The 15,932-nt window shown below is 43.6% G+C and overlaps 1 protein-coding gene across 1 annotated transcript in view; it reads left to right on the top strand.

Moving 5' to 3' along the window:
* The window catches only part of DOCK7 (dedicator of cytokinesis 7), a 108,052-nt gene extending 95,737 nt beyond the window's left edge, over positions 1-12,315 (top strand). The window contains exons 45-51 of the mRNA XM_050901073.1: positions 3,728-3,862; positions 5,263-5,352; positions 5,891-6,127; positions 7,701-7,844; positions 8,723-8,829; positions 9,875-10,042; positions 11,670-12,315. Of these exons, the coding sequence (XP_050757030.1) occupies positions 3,728-3,862; positions 5,263-5,352; positions 5,891-6,127; positions 7,701-7,844; positions 8,723-8,829; positions 9,875-10,042; positions 11,670-11,712 (924 nt within the window). The 3' untranslated portion in view covers positions 11,713-12,315. The remainder of the gene's footprint in view (positions 1-3,727; positions 3,863-5,262; positions 5,353-5,890; positions 6,128-7,700; positions 7,845-8,722; positions 8,830-9,874; positions 10,043-11,669) is intronic.
* The last annotated feature ends 3,617 nt before the right edge of the window (positions 12,316-15,932 follow it).

Below are 15,932 nucleotides of genomic sequence, written 5' to 3'. Positions count from 1 at the left end.
AGTAGTATTGCCAACTACAAGCACTGAAGTATCCTGAGTCTGGCACCAATATCTGCTTAAACATACCAAGTGGTGGGTTTTTCTGCTTGTGTGTTTGTTCATTGAATAAATGTTGAATTAATTCTTTTTGTTTACATTCCAGTTAGGAAAGTTGTTAGGAAGAATCTTTTCATGCTATGCCATGAGAATTCAAAAATGCTTTTTCAAGTATGCAGGGTGAGGTTGCCATCGAATAGCAGGACTCCAGGAGCTGGTACTTTCCAAAAATCGATATTGGAAGACTTGTAATAGTTGGCAACACTGCAAAGGACCTTGGGTTAAAATTGAGCAAGAAAATAACAGTGCTCAGTTTGGTAAAGATGGTTGGATTTTGCATTCTGCACAGTGTGTATGAAGGGAGTTACTTCCATTCCTACATACTTGAGGCTGACTCTGCCTTCAGGCAGCTGCTGCTGTGTTGGTCTTGGTGAAGAAAGCAGATGATCACTCTTGCGTCTGATTTTTTTCAAATCTTGTTGGCAAAGCTTTTTGTGTGCGTGCAAGAGATAACTCTAAAACTTTATTCCCAGCAATTTTGAAAGGTATTTACCATGCATAATAACAAATCATGAACCTTCATAAATCATGGTGGCTGTTATCTGCTCTGCCAGTTCTGTAATGGCTATTCAGTGTTCACCTTCATTCTCTTCTCCTCCCAAAGACCTATTATTTTTCATAAAATAATAGGAGATAAAATGCTTTTAATAATTTCTCCCTCATATCTGCATTTTTAGCTCTTTTCAGAAACAAGACCATGGAGTATTTTTAAGTTATTTGTTTTGTTTTCAGTACTGTGATTAGATAGACTTTGGTATTGGCTAAATTTCAAAGGTCCTAGTACAGAGCCATCCCGTATTCTTAATGCCAGGCATGAAACTGAGCTCTCCTAATCTCAGGGGACTGGCAGCTACTGTGTATGTGAGGTATGGAATGGCCCATAGGTGTTTGCTCTCCTGAAGGAGTTTGTTTCCATCCCCTTGCTTCCAGGTACAGATCCCCCAACATGAGTCACATACATTTCATGGCTGATGGATCCAGGGCTTTGTGGAGAGGTGCTTCTGTCGCATTAGGGGCTAACGAGTGCTCCTCACTGCCGGCACTTCTCCCTGGGATCCTTATGATAACTGAGTTTCAGCAACTGGATTTATCAGGAAAAGCCAGTGCAGCTGGTCTTCATGACAAGGAAACAAGTACATAAGTTGGGAGCTGCCTTCACACGAGGGCACTGAATCTCACCAGGCTTCCCTGCTGCTACCACTCCTGGGACTTCCCAATGCCCCATTACTCTTACTTTATGCATTTAGTAAATGCCACCAGAACTCCTTGTTAATTTATGCTGATCAACAGACAGCATTTTCTTCCTCCCTCGTTGTTATTTTTACAGCAACATAAACGAACACTGCCTGTAACAAATAGCTGTCTGGGCAGATGTCCACGCGGCAGATACTCACCTTGTAGGGACCAGGTTCTGCAAGTGCTTCATACCCTGAAAGTCGCTCGACAAGTAGGTAGGAAAAAGCACATGAATTAGAAGAGCAGCATGTTGTCCTCCATTGCTGGGGCCTGCCCCGTGCCCCTGGGTTGGTGCAGGATCACACCATCTTCCACGTGGAGCATTCCCAGGCCCCGTGTAAGGTTTGGGGAACTGTTTTGTGTGGCAGTTCCCTTAGGCAGGCATGATGCTACCTTGGGAAGTGCTTTGAGAAAGGAGCCCTGGAATCACAGTCTTCTGCCTATAACATTGAGATTGAATTGAAAAAAATAGCACAGGAAGCTGGAAATGCTGGGCATTGAGGGATTTTAGCATGGGTAATATTGTCCAAAACTGCGGCTTTGAAAAGGTAGTGATGAGTAACTTAAGGCTTCTGTAGACTGCTCATTCCTGTATGGGTCCAGAGGGACGGGCACTGGAGAAAGACAGGGAGTCCAGGGAAATAACAACCAGATGTTGCCAGATGGAACTTCCAATAAAACAGTAATAGCTTTGCGGCTGGGGGTCACACCCTGGGAGGTGCTGCTGGGGATGGCTGTGGTGTGACAAAACCCTGTAGTCCACGCTGGCAGGTGGAGCTGGATAAAAGCCCCTCTCTGGAGGAGGGATGCTCGGAGGGACGGGCTAGAGCAGGGGTCCAAGGAGCTGCCCACGCCACGTTAAGCATATGAGCAACTCTTGGTGTGACTCCTTGTTTTCTTAAATTGGAGCATGTATCTGCACTCTTGCCAGAGCAGAGCTGATGAATTTGTGTCTGTCGATGTCCCATAGTAAAGCCAAGACGTGGCCTGCGTGTATTAAGCAAGGCTGCTGCTGGCTCTGGTCACTTCAGGCTTCACTGCCACTTCAGAGGTGGGCATCGGTGAGCTTTGCCTTCCTGAAGGCGCTTGGGGCGAGCAGCAGCCCTCGCCCCAAAAAGGCAACGCCACGTCCTCCTGGCTGTGCCTCGGGCGAGAGGAGCCGAGCCGTGCCTGGGCAGCTCCGGCACGACACCCCAGAGCTTCCTCCAGGCCAGGAGAAGGCGGTGGCTTGCCATGACAGTGCTTTTTCCAGTCTCTGGACTTTGCCTGAGGTTTTTTTTTTATTTTAGTTTGGCTTATTTATCCTCTTTGCCTTCCATAGATCATGTTCACCATCACCACAAGAGATCAGTTTTGCCATAGCAAAATACTAAAAAAAAAATCGTACACGGCAGCCAGGACATCTGTAAGTGCTCTTTGAAACCAAACACTAGCCCAGATTCAGAAACATTGAGCATTATATACTACATCACACTTTCTCACGAGAGTAAAGGTGAACATTTTAGAGTTTCTTGCTGAAAGGCATTTCTGGTTTGTGCATGCAGCGTGAGTTTTTTTTAACAAAATCAAAGGTGTGATTTATTTTTAAAGCGTTTTTCTTCTCTCTCTCTTAATCAGATTTTCTTCGTTACTTTTCCAGCAAAAATCTTTCTTGTTTCTCTACTTTTGTTGCATTTCGGGGCCAAATTCACCACTGGGTCAAATGGAAGCAGGTACATGATACAGTGGATTGCATCTGCTTTCACCAGGAGTGACTTTGGCCCTCTTTACTAGACATTAGTTACTAGAAGAGAATGTAACACCTTCCAGTTGACATGCTATTTAAAAAGCACTTGCGTGTGTGTGTGAGTGAACTGGCCATTGACTTCGGCCCAATCCTGCAATTACTTGCGAGTGGATTATGGGGGCTCTGGTGTGGGTAATTTTCAGGGGTGTCTGCGTGCAGTATCCTCCCTGCGTGCTGCAGGCTGTCAGCAACTGGACTTCCCTGCGCCTGTGCCTACAGGCTACGGACCAGGCTAAGGGGTGTCTGCACAGGATTTGGAGAGCCTGAAATAATTACCCAAATGAAGGGACTTGCCTTTGACTGTTCCTCAGAGACATCCAACACCCCCAGACTCCTCCTGGGGTGGGAAAAGTCATTGCAGGGTTGGGCTAATGGTCGTAACTGATCCATATAATTTCATGTTAGTTTATAATTTCATTGCCGTGTTTGCTGCTAAATGCATTCATGCTGAGTACCAGGTGTGTTTTTCTTTCCCTTCTTCCTTTCTACTTTTTTCCTTGTTTTTTAATTTCTTTTTTATTTTGCATAAATTCAGGAGTCTGCCTGCAGCTGTGCTCGGGGGTATGCATGTCTCCACACTGAAATAACCTTTTGTTTCTCCAAACCTAGGATGGAAAGAGGATGTTTGGCACCTACTTCCGGGTTGGTTTTTATGGAACTAAATTTGGAGACCTGGATGAGCAAGAGTTTGTTTACAAGGAACCCGCGATAACAAAGTTAGCTGAAATTTCCCATAGGCTCGAGGTGAGATGATTGTGGCTGACCTCAAATTCTGTCTGTGAGTTGCAGTTTAACTATTTTGCATCAGTTACTTAAGAGCTGCGTTGCCAAATTACAGGAAGTGGTGGAAATGAAAATCGTTGGGCAAAACCGGCACTGTGCCTCTTGAAGACTGATGCAAGGCTGAGCTTAGAGAAACAGTCCCTTGGCAAAACCGTTTGCAGAGCCCCATGCAGTGACCCAGAGCTGGGCCTGATGTCTCCTGTCCTCTTGCCGGTGCCACCTCTGCAGGAGGCGGGAGGAATGCAGGGAGAGGAGTCTCACAGGTTTTCCCTGATCTTGCAGCAAGAGCTGCAGACCTGCTATGATCATTCGAGAGTTTGTGGCGTATCATACTGTGTTTGCATTTCTCTTCAGCCGCCTGGTGTAAAAGGGATGACCTGGGCTTGAAAAAAGGCTGAGATGCCTTTCAGGATCTGACTTTCACAAAGTACTGCATTTTGCTGTCATTTTGTTGCCTTCACATCGTGTTCCTCTACTCTCGTAGAGATTGGGCCCTCTAAAGTGGCTGAATTTCAGAGCCCCCGAGGTGGGACATCACAGGTCTGAAGCTTGTTTCAGGTGTGAAGAAGCAAAGGCAACTCTGATTAATCTAACTGGGGCTTGGGTGCAGCTCCGGGTACCACCCAGCGATCATCTGCACTGTGTAACTGTTAGTCTGGCCTGATGAGTTGTGCCAACTAACCTGTGTCTAGGCAATGTCCTGGCACAGTCTGGGGGACATCGTGGGTCAGAGACTGTTCCCAGTAAGCACAGTGCACAGATGAGGCCTTCCCCAGGGGGAGAGGAAGAGCGTTTAGCAGCATGGCTCTGGGTAGTGCCATGCTACTTGTTCGTAGGGCCAGAGGGCGGACCTGGCCCTATTTTATTTGCTAGAACAGATCTGATGTCACGTTGTTGCTCACAACAATTCAGCTGCTGTCACGTTGCGCTGAAAGCAGCAGCGTTGTTTAGGGTTTAAGCACATGAAACTGAGTTCAGAATCTGGCCATTCACCCAGCCCAGCAAAGCTATCCTCTGATGCGGCACCTGATTTCCAGGCAGATCCCATATTGACCTCAGTTTTCAGTTGAGCTCACAGACACAGCGAGCTCAAATGGCTTGTTCAGAACCGTGCAGCGTGTGTGCGTGCAGTTGGAAGGCTCCCGAGTTCTCCTGCCTTCCAGGGCATTAGGCTTGTTTTTTCCTGTTGCCCCTGGAATGCAACTGATTTAATTCTCCTAGGTTCAGCAGATCACATTCAGCCCCGGCACAGCTACTGTAGAAGGCATGTGGAGCTTCACCTCCCCTGAATATGCCTTTGTCTCTTCAACCCCCATCTCTCATTTGATGTTTTCTTTCAATGCATTTACTCTTGATTGTAGGGATTTTACGGAGAACGGTTTGGTGAAGATGTGCTTGAAGTGATTAAGGACTCAAACCCTGTGGACAAGTGTAAACTAGATCCTAACAAGGTAAGAACACAAGTACAGGTTTAGAAGTAGAACAGGTCCTGAATGTATGCAAACGTAATGGGACAAATCCTGCCCTGAATTTCACCAAGTAGGCGGTGAAATCCACGTGCAAGGGTCTTGTGACTGCTTGGGATGAGAGTTGGGGAAAATCATCCCAGCAAAGGAATGCAGAATTAGCCATTTCGTTCCCTGCCCCAAGCCCTGCCCTTGTAGTGGTTGGTGGGAAGGGAGGAGATGAAAGGGCAGCAGAGGCCCAGGTACTTTGCACATGCCATCATGCCAAGAGCGTGAGAGGAGAGGGGCAGTGAGCTGTATTTTATCCAGTCCAGAAACTGCTGAGCAGCTACCAGCACCCATAGTCAATGTGAGTGTGATTTTTCTGACTAAAGGCAAAAAACAGTCCTAGTTCTCCCAGAGGTGGCTTCAAGAGGAAAGAGAGCAAGCTGGGTTATTGCACTGCTAAAAAGCAGGGCACAGGAGTCAGCTCTTCTCCTCTGGCCCTGTACCTCACCGTGCACACCTGGGTTCCTTCCTGCAGGCCTACATTCAGATAACCTACGTGGAGCCGTACTTTGACACGTACGAGATGAAGGACAGGATAACTTACTTCGACAAAAACTACAACTTGCGGCGTTTCATGTACTGCACGCCCTTCACGCTGGATGGCCGAGCTCACGGCGAGCTGCACGAGCAGTTCAAGCGCAAAACAATCCTGACGACGTCCCACGCTTTCCCTTACATTAAAACCAGGATAAACGTCATTCACAAAGAGGAGGTGAGGCCTGTGCTGTCAGGGGCTTCCTGTGTTGGAAGGGAAATATTATACAAGACTAAGGGAAGTGGATGTTGCTGAAACCCATGCATAATGTACTATTGCACGTGTAGTTCAACACCACGGCCGTGTCGCTTCACGCTGTGTCGTGGTTTAACCCCAGCCGGCAGCTAAGCACCACGCAGCCGCTCGCTCACTGCCCCCCCACCCCTGGGATGGGGGAGAGAATCAGGAAAAAAAAACTCGTGAGTTGAGATAAAGACAGTTTAATAGGACAGAAAGGAATGAAAAACAATGATAATGATAATAATAATAATATGACAATAGCAATACTAAAAGACTTAAACTATACAAAGCAAGTGGTGCACAATGCAATTGCTCACCACTCGTTGACCGATGCCCAGTTAGTTCCCGAGCCGCGATCCCCCCTCCCAGTTAACTCCCCCAGTTTATATACTGGGCATGATGTCATATGGTATGGAATAGCTCTTTGGCCAATTTGGGTCAGCTGTCCTGATGGTGTCCACTCCCAGCTTCTTGTGCCCCTCCAGCCTTCTTGCTGGCTGGGCATGAGAAGCTGAAAAATCCTTGACTTGGTACAAACACTACTTAGCAACAACTAAAAACATCAGTGTGTTATCAACATTCTTTTCCTACTAAATCCAAAACACAGCACTATACCAGCTACTAGGAAGAAAATTAACTCTGTCCTAGCCAAAACCAGGACACGCTGTCACATTAACACAGATGCACCTTCCTGGCCATCACTAGCCTACCTTTCCCCTCTCTGTTAAAGATGCAGAAATTCGGCAGAGAGCAAGAGCAGACAGCACCATCGTGAGCTGCTCTGGCTGTTCACTGCAGGGACTGTGCATGAGACTCCTTCATTTTGAGTTTAAGAATGTCTCATTTCTATTGAGCTTTTCCCTATTCCTATTGAACCTAAACCAAAACCAGACCAATTTAGTAATGCAGTATGTCCTGCCACCTCTTTCACCGGTGTATCCAGATCACAGCAGCTGGTATATGCAGGAGGCCTTGGTGAGCTTTGTAGTAATGCAAGTTGCTCCCTTCCATTCTGCTTGACCAGCGTGTCCTTTGCTCCGTGTTGCAGCTCACTTGCATGGCCTCAACGGCCCTAGGCTGGTGGGGTTCTGGGGCTTTATAGAGAGATTTATCCTATAGCTATGTTAGTTTTTCAAGGGTAGGTAGGAACTGATGTGATCACTGGGACACAACGAAAAATGCTTAGGCACTGACATAGTGCTGTCACCCTGGGCAGTTGGTTGCAGTGACCAGAAAGGGACACGAGTCTGCCCGCTCAGAAGCAATCTCGGAAAGCTCTTGAGTGCCTAGATATAGAAACACATTTAAAAATCAAACTTTTTCTTGATGTTCCTAAACCAAGACTGAGACGATGCGTTTCTGAAGTGCTTCTGTCCAGACTGTCAGTCTTATTGGTGTCCTCCACCACTTCAGTGTGCCACCCCAAAGCGACCTTGGTGTTTCTGAAAGTCTGTGTCTGGTTGGCAACCTCAGCCATAACAAGCATCCTCTATTCTGGCTACTTGCTTAGATCATTTTGACGCCCATTGAAGTTGCCATAGAGGACATGCAGAAGAAAACACAGGAATTAGCTTTTGCAACCCACCAAGACCCTGCGGACCCAAAGATGCTGCAGATGGTGCTGCAAGGATCAGTAGGTACCACAGTAAATCAGGTGAGGATCGCTGTCTGAGTTGGAGACACTGGGGTAGTACATATCACTCAGTGCAGTGGATGCTCAGCGTTGGGCCTTATTTCTAAATTACCTTGTATTTTTTTTTCCCATTCAGTCTATGGGATGTGTTTAAGGTCACTGGTAGGTCTAGACCAGCTGCTCTCAGTGACTTTGCCATTTGAGTAAGAGTCCTGAAAATGTTAGATCTGGAAAGTGGCTGAGACAGTCCTCCCTCAGTTACCTGCTCTTTCCTGGCATACACAGTTGTTTCTGCCTGCTTCTCCTTCTCACTTAAAAAAAAAAAAAAAAAAAAAAAAAAAGTTTTATTACTTTCCCTTTGGTTAGCCAGGCTCTGGTGGGTGGAAGTAGGATTGTGTTGTGGTTTTTGAACAAAATGGAAAGCAAAACTAGTGAATGGAGAAAAACTGAGGAAAAACTGAGAGAGTATGAGTAAAGCTCTACTAAGGCACAAGCTGGAAAAAAAACAGCTGGAGTTTCAAGTTCTGGGTTGAGTTTGCAGTGCTGGCAAACACTTCCTTGGTTCCATCTGCATTGTTTAAACTTTGTCTTAGTTGTGAGTTGAGAAAACTTTGTCAAGAGTCCTTATAAGAGAAAACAAATGTAGAATCTGTGCGTTTTCTCACACTGTTTTCCAAAAGCAGAGTTTTATTTTAAACAAAAAAAAGCCTAAAAGAGATTCAGTTGTCATGATGTTTGGTGATTTATGCCAGATTTACCAGCTGCAATTCTTCAAGATGCATTCTGTAAGGAAATGTTGCATTTTACGAATGTTTCTACGTGCAAGAAGTTTCTCCAGTGATTGGATATGACAGATGGTTCTGAGAAACTTACTTACTTTTTCTTTTCTGCTTCTAAAGGGACCATTAGAAGTTGCACAAGTTTTCTTGTCTGAAATACCCAATGATCCAAAGCTCTTCAGACATCATAACAAACTACGGCTCTGTTTCAAAGACTTCACGAAAAGGTATGGAGTATTGTCTTCAAACTGCCTGACAGATGCAGTTATTACTACCACACCAGACAGGAACATGTAAAATAACACAGGGGGTATCAGGAGAGAGGAGTACTCATGTTGTAACTCCATCTGTCCAGTTTCCATATGCAGCTGCCCAGTTGGTTCACTGTTTCTCTGGTGCTGCTGGTCCAAGACTTAAGGGGCTGAAGTCGTTTGGCTTTGCTGTTTATCAGGAATGAATTCGTGATCACAGTTCAGTTGTGAGCAAGTGTTCCTGTTTCAGAAAACACAACTAGCCACGCTGGCACAAATGAACTCACAGCTTGGCAGGGTCAGGAGAAACTGCTGAATTGGCCAGGAGATTTAATTTCCTTCTGAAGTGAATTTCTCCAAATGGAGTGGAAGCATGCTGGCAGAATTCTCTCAAGAAATGTGCTGGCTGCTCTGCTTTCCTCTTGAGTAATGCAAACTGCAGTCTCAGTCCAGCATCTTTTGCAAGCACCAAGGAATTAAAAAAATATATATAATCGAAATAAAAATGTTCCAAGCAAATAGATCCAGTGGCAACGTTGTTTTCCCATATGCAATAAATGGCATTGATGATACAGTTCTTTTCATACCCTTGCTTTAAATTACATCTTTGCAAGTAGAAGAGTTCCTGATGAACATCTCAGTCTTCTATTTATTAATCTTTCCTGAGGAGAGCAGTAGATCTATCCATCTTTAAATCCTCTTGGACTGGAAGTGGCTATGTGGAGATCAGCTTTTCATTTCTCTTGAAAGAGGATAAACGTAACTGGAGAGTAAATTAAAATAAAAAAGGAGTTGTCACCCTGGACGTGAAATGGAAATTGGAAATATGACACCCTCTCCTTTCCCCATGGACACCAAGCGGTTCAGCTGAGTCTTTATTACCCAAAAGACAAGATAGAGAAGGATGTTATGTGTCATCCCAGAGGAACAGAATTAATTTTTTTGTACTATCAGGTTAACAAATCTGTAGCAAGCAGGTCCTTTTTTATGTGCCCAAGTTTCACAGGCTTTTGTTTTCTAGATGCGAAGATGCTCTGCGCAAGAACAAGAGCCTGATCGGTCCAGACCAAAAAGAGTATCAGCGAGAACTTGAAAGGAATTATCACCGGTTAAAGGAAGCTCTCCAACCTTTGATAAATAGAAAGATCCCACAGTTGTATAAGGCAGTGCTGCCGGTCACTTGCCACAGGTGGATATTTGATTCTACTCTTTCAGCAGAGATAAGGAGGGTGTGAAACTAGGGACTGGGGTGTCTGATCTTCCTGGTGAACCTGTGACATCTGTTTGTTTTCAATTATGGCTCTTTTGGCTGAGTCCATCCCTTTCCCCTTCTGTCCTGACTTCAGAGCACATCCCCTTCCCAGCAGTTATGGTAGGTGGTGTTTGCAATGGTTCCTTTTGTTCCTGATCTATGACAAGTTTTTTTTTTCATCCTGCATCCCATTCTTTTTAGATTCAAAACCACCCTCAGTGTGGCAGGACTTTGACACTTGTTTGTTCCCAGTGAAACTGGGATGAGGAGCTCCAGGGGCAGACAGAGTGGAAAAATAGTTGGTGTCTTCCATGCTGGAAGACCGGTAAGCTGGAGTCTGGGCTTTTTGTTCGTCTGTGATGAGACTGAACATAAAAACCCCGCTGGGAATGTGTGAAGCAGGTCAGAGCCCATAGCACTGTAATCCCCTGGCACCAGCTGTGACTGAGCAGGGGGACTTTGGGTACGTAAAGCTTCTAACAAGGCTCTGGCTCCCAGAATCGGGGCAGAAGTGTTTCCCAGCAGGTACCCGCCACGTAATCTTTGGCTTGACACCCCCTGTTGTGTCCCCTGTCAGCGAGGCAGGCGAATGCAGTCCGGCAAGACTGTGCTGCCCTGGCGTCGTGGTCTCACACCAGTGAGTGGGGTGGGTTTTTTTTCTGGAAGGCGCTTTGTTAGCACTGAGCAGGACAGTGATGGTGCTTTTGACGACAGACCCTTTAGGAGATTTGTGTGAATGTGGACTTCAGCTCATGTCCATGCCGTTGGTGTAGGAGAATACAGCCCTGGTTTTGAACCTCTCCTCATGTAAGTGTTGGTCAGAGGTGAAGAGCAATGGGGAACATAAAAAATGTTGTGAAAAGAGAAACTTGGCAAAACTACGTTATAAAAAGAGCAAGACTTAGTGCTGGCTGAAGAAGGAAATGAGCGTTCCCAGCTCACGCAGCAGTGCTTAGCGATGTTTCTGTAGCTGAATTTGATGTATTTTTCTGTCTGCTGAATACTGCAGAAAGGTGGCCTTCCCTCATTACCCAGGTTCATGACGTTTTAAGCTCTCCCCAGATCATGTACTGTGTGCTGGCTGTTCTCTGCTGGAGTCAGTTTTCACTGGCTGGGGCTGGTGGGAGTACCAGTGCTTCCCTCCCCATCCAGGTGGGAACCTCACAAGCACTTTTGTCATGGTAATTATTTTCTAATCTTGTGAAATTCAGCCTGTGCGGGGAGTCTAATACAGGTATCCCAGGCAAATTCCACTTAGAGATTTATTTGAAAGACTTAAATAAGATTTCAGTAGTGCAGATGGTTTGTGCTGCTTCTCTACGTACATGTGAATTAAACTTTCTGTCAGCTTTCATGTCAGTAAACCTTGGGCAGTTGAATGATCCCAGATACAGACCCAAAACCAATTCATTTGAAAAGCAATGAGTTAATGTCAGTGGACTTAATTTTGGTAGTAGCCAGCTATAGAAAATACTGGAAATCAAGTACAGAATCATTCATCTGACGAGGCTTCTTATTTCATCATGGAAAATATGACCTCATCATTGTATTTTCTCTCCCTCAGAGACTCCTTCAGCAGGATGAGCCTTCGCAAAATGGATATCTAAACGAGTTAAAAAACAAAATAAAAAAGCACTTAAAATTAAGGTTTTGAAAAGAAAGAGCCTTGTTATCAGCGCTGGGAATCAAAGAAGTTTTATTGTGAAATAAAACTTGGACTTCATCCTGGACATCCCACACACCTCTTCCTCCATCAAAGTGTTCAGTGGCCAAAAATCATTCTGAATTGTCAAATGTAGACTTAATGTTTGAAAAAAATCATGACAGTGGTATCCAGAGTATTGGTGATAAGCTGTAAACTTACCTGGTTTTTAAGGCATTTTTATGACTCAAAGGTACACTAAACGCATTTACCTTTATTTATAGCATTACCTAATGTTAAATTTATTTACTTTTAGTTCATATATTTAATTTATATTAGGACCATACGCAAATGCATTTTTGAAGTTTTTAATGTAGTGATGATGGTTATTTTGATGGTACTATTAAATATGTGAATGTTTACACTTTAATTCCCTGTGCATTGGACTTCAGAGCTCGCCGTCCTTGGGGAAAAAGGTTCAGAGAAAGGTAAGTCTTACAGTAACACTTCTTAACCAAGTGGTGATTTTTTTATTATCCCTGTCCTTTTTCCTTTGTAACTCTACGAATTGCTGCAAAGAAAAATAATTCCATCTGTAGCCATCAGAAGAACGGAGGCACATCTTGTTACCACTTTACCTCCTTCAGTACCAGTGAAGCGGAGTTTCAGCGTGACTTCTGTGTGTACGTGGTCATTTCCACCAGTGAGGAAGTCCAAACAGCACAGTAATCTCCTCATAACTTTGAATGTGCAATTCAGCTTAGCAGTGTACATGCAACTAGGCTGCTTTTTGTGTCCCTTTTTCAATTTAAAAACTAATTTCACGGGGAAAAAGAACATAAAATGGTATCACAGTTTCAGTTAAAAGCTTACATAGAAAGCATTCTTTGCATTGTTATTTATGTAAAGAAAAACATCTGTTTTACAGCAGTTATTTTGGTGGCTAACACAGCACTTCAAGGAAACATAAGAATTGGAGCTGAGTACACAACTCCTAAATCTAGTCCTTTGTATTTTTCCTCTCTGTATTGAACAAAGTCCCTTGGGAGAGGTGGTATGTGATTAAACACAAGCTTATTCTCTCTATATAAATACCTAAATATGCATACATATATACACATACATATATAAAACCCCAAATTTGATAAACGTACTTTTACAGATATGTATAAAAATATAAGAAAAAAATGGGTTTTATACATAAGCTTTTAAGGTAGCAAACAATTGTACATCATCACTTCCAATTTGGGAGTATTTGACTTTTGAAACCTAAATAGTTTTTCCCTTCAATTCTAACATACACATTCCTGTATGTTAGAAGGTGCTGGGGGGGTGTTTCTTTGGGGTTCACCCCCTTCTGTTTTAGCACCTCTAGCTGCAGCAAGTGCCCATCCTTCTGCATCAGCAAGGAGCGTTTAGGGTGGGGAGGGTCTTTTTTATTCTTGCTACTTATTTCAAGTTATTAGTGGCTGCCTGTCAGTGTGCTGGTAGCAGGATGATTGTACTCTTATGGCTGAGCAGGGCTGGAAAGGCACCGTGTCTTGGAGCCACCACGGGCCGTAGGTGCATGGCCTGCCCCGGCGGGACGGTACCCGGCGGGACGGTGCCCGGCAGGACGGTGCCGGGCTCGCTGGCTGTGGCCAAGGGGTGTGTTGGGGAAGGGACAGCGGTACTGCCAGTTTTTGCTTTTTCTCCCGTGCTCTTTTGTTCCAACAGCTTCATAGCGGTGGTGCTTTCTGGTAGCGTAAGTAAGCGCGGTGCTCTTCTCAGTGTGCCGGTCTCTGACCCTTTCCCTTGAACCCAAGTAATCCTGAACTAGTTACGGGTTGTAACACAGGAAAGCCTGCATGGAGTTTCTTGCATAAAGAAAAACTACTCCTCTAACCTAAGCGTTTTTTCCCCCCCTCTGAGACATTTCTCATTTGCAAAGCCCAGGGATGCTGACAAGGCTTTGGAAGCTGTATGGGAGTTGGGGACTCTCATAATGGAAAATATTAAGGAAGGAGGGGGTAGCTTTGCAAGAGATTTATATGAAGAGGCATGCGAAATATTTACAAAGTGAAAAAGGGGAAACAAATCCCAATAGCCATGAAAGAATGAAACCTTAATTTACAGTAGTCCTTGTATACTGTTTTAGCTAGAAAAGCATCTATTTTAATCCAAATCTTGTATAAATATCCTTTGATTTTACTGGATGGCCCCATGTCAGTGTAAATCTGACTGGCTTATCAGTACACGTAGCTCGACAATTGTGTAAAACTCAAGTGTAGTATGGAAAGGACAGGCCATGTGCAATACAGGACAGTAGTTACTGTGGCCACTGACCAGTTCGGGAAGGGTGGCAAGTGCTTTACTTGCGTAAGTCTCCAAAAAACCCACCCCATACTATCTATCCACATGCCAGAGGAGTGTTTTTTCATTCAGCATATTCCAGCTGATTGTGTTTTCTGTTCAGCTGCCTACAAAGAATGTTTCTCTCAAGCTGTATAGTATGATGGAAGACAGCTGGGTCTTCCTTAGATTACACTGTAGCCAATATTTTATTGAAAATAACGGTATTTTGTTTCCTTGGAACATTTCCTGTTCCTGCAGTTGAATGGAAGAGATAAGTCTTGGGTCAAGTGTGGAAAAATAAACTTTCATTTGCAGGCCAAAATTCAGCAAACCCCATACTGCAGGCAGTAAAAAAATAGCATTCTGTAATGTGATTTGGCTACCCTTGCAAGGTAAGATTACAGTTTTGTTTTTTTTTAATGTAGCTATTTCTTGGCTTAGACTATGAAATTGTTTATTATGGTGACAGTGCTTTGGAAAAGGGAAAGGTCTTAGTGTATTTGCAATTCCAGATTTTTCTCCTCTGCAGAAGATAAATTACTACAGACATCTATTCAGCATGAGTTGATAAGCAACTCTGAATTTAGTCCAGCCTTTCTTACACTGTTTTCTGTTGACAGTACAAGCTTTTTAGACTGAAACGTATTCTAGCAATACATCATCATCTAGGATATATTGCAAACATCAAGGCCTGTACAAAAATCAGAGGTCCACCATAACATGGAAATCCACTAAAGATATTTTTCATGAGTTACCTCAGTGTTTTATAGTACGTTATAATAAAAGATTGTAAAAAACTAAGTATTGCAGAATAAACTAGGTAGAGGTTTCTAGGGCTTTTCCTGTAAATAAATTAATTTGTATTTGAAAAAGTTTAAATATATCCAGAAAACTAGGGCATACTCACATCTTGTGTATCTTCCCTTGTCTCTCCCTTGTCATTCCATCCATCCTATGACAGCAGAAGTAAACACTCATCCTACTTTGTGTCATATTTTTAAGATTTCAATTGTCTGCAGTTTATAGGATTCACCTTAACATTTTAGCACCTAATAGATGATTTGGGATTTTAATCTCTAGTATTTAGTGCCAAACATTTCACTTGTTTGTGCAATAACCTGTTTCCCTTTCCCCCTGCCTCTGAACCTTACCTCTAGTCATCAAGTGCCTTCAGATTAGGATACGCTGTACAAGAATCAGTTAAAAACAGAGAATGTTATTTTTTAAAGCACTTTAAATCTTCCATTTCTCTAAGATAGATTGTTTCCCAACCTTTTTGTAACAGTGCCCAACCACTTTCCGCTTTTCCCTCTCCAAACACAAAAGTCTGATCTAGTCGTCTCAGATGCATATCATAAATTTTTTTATTTCATATATACATTCTTAACAAAGCATCAAAGCCAAATGGTTCCGTTTTTCCACATTTCAGTGAGCTCCAAGTACAAATTAACTGTTATAAGGTCACCACTAAGTTCCAAATCCACCCAAACAGATATGCATATTAGAGGGCTTTACTCTTAAAAGTACAAAATTATTTTAATTACACTACACGCTCTCCCTGTTTTGAAGTATTAATCACACCTATTTACACTTTGCCCATTTAACACCTATGCAACAAGATGCAAATTAGACCATTCAAACATTTCTATTAAGTTCAGTTCCTTCCAATACACTAAACAAGGTTACAAGACCTTCTCTTGTGCTTCAAGTTGCACCGAGCAGTATAGAACTGGATAAGGAGAATAAACCACGTCGATTACCCAGAGACTAAATATGAAGTATTACTTCCCAAGTTACAAAAATACACAACTTCTGATGAAATTTGCTAGTTAATATACATTTACTCCAGGA

The sequence above is a fragment of the Gymnogyps californianus genome, chromosome 8 (assembly GCF_018139145.2).
Source record: "Gymnogyps californianus isolate 813 chromosome 8, ASM1813914v2, whole genome shotgun sequence".
Classification (NCBI taxonomy): Eukaryota; Metazoa; Chordata; class Aves; order Accipitriformes; family Cathartidae; genus Gymnogyps; species Gymnogyps californianus.
Note: the sequence above shows the minus strand (reverse complement) of the source record. Positions and strands in the feature narration are given on the sequence as shown.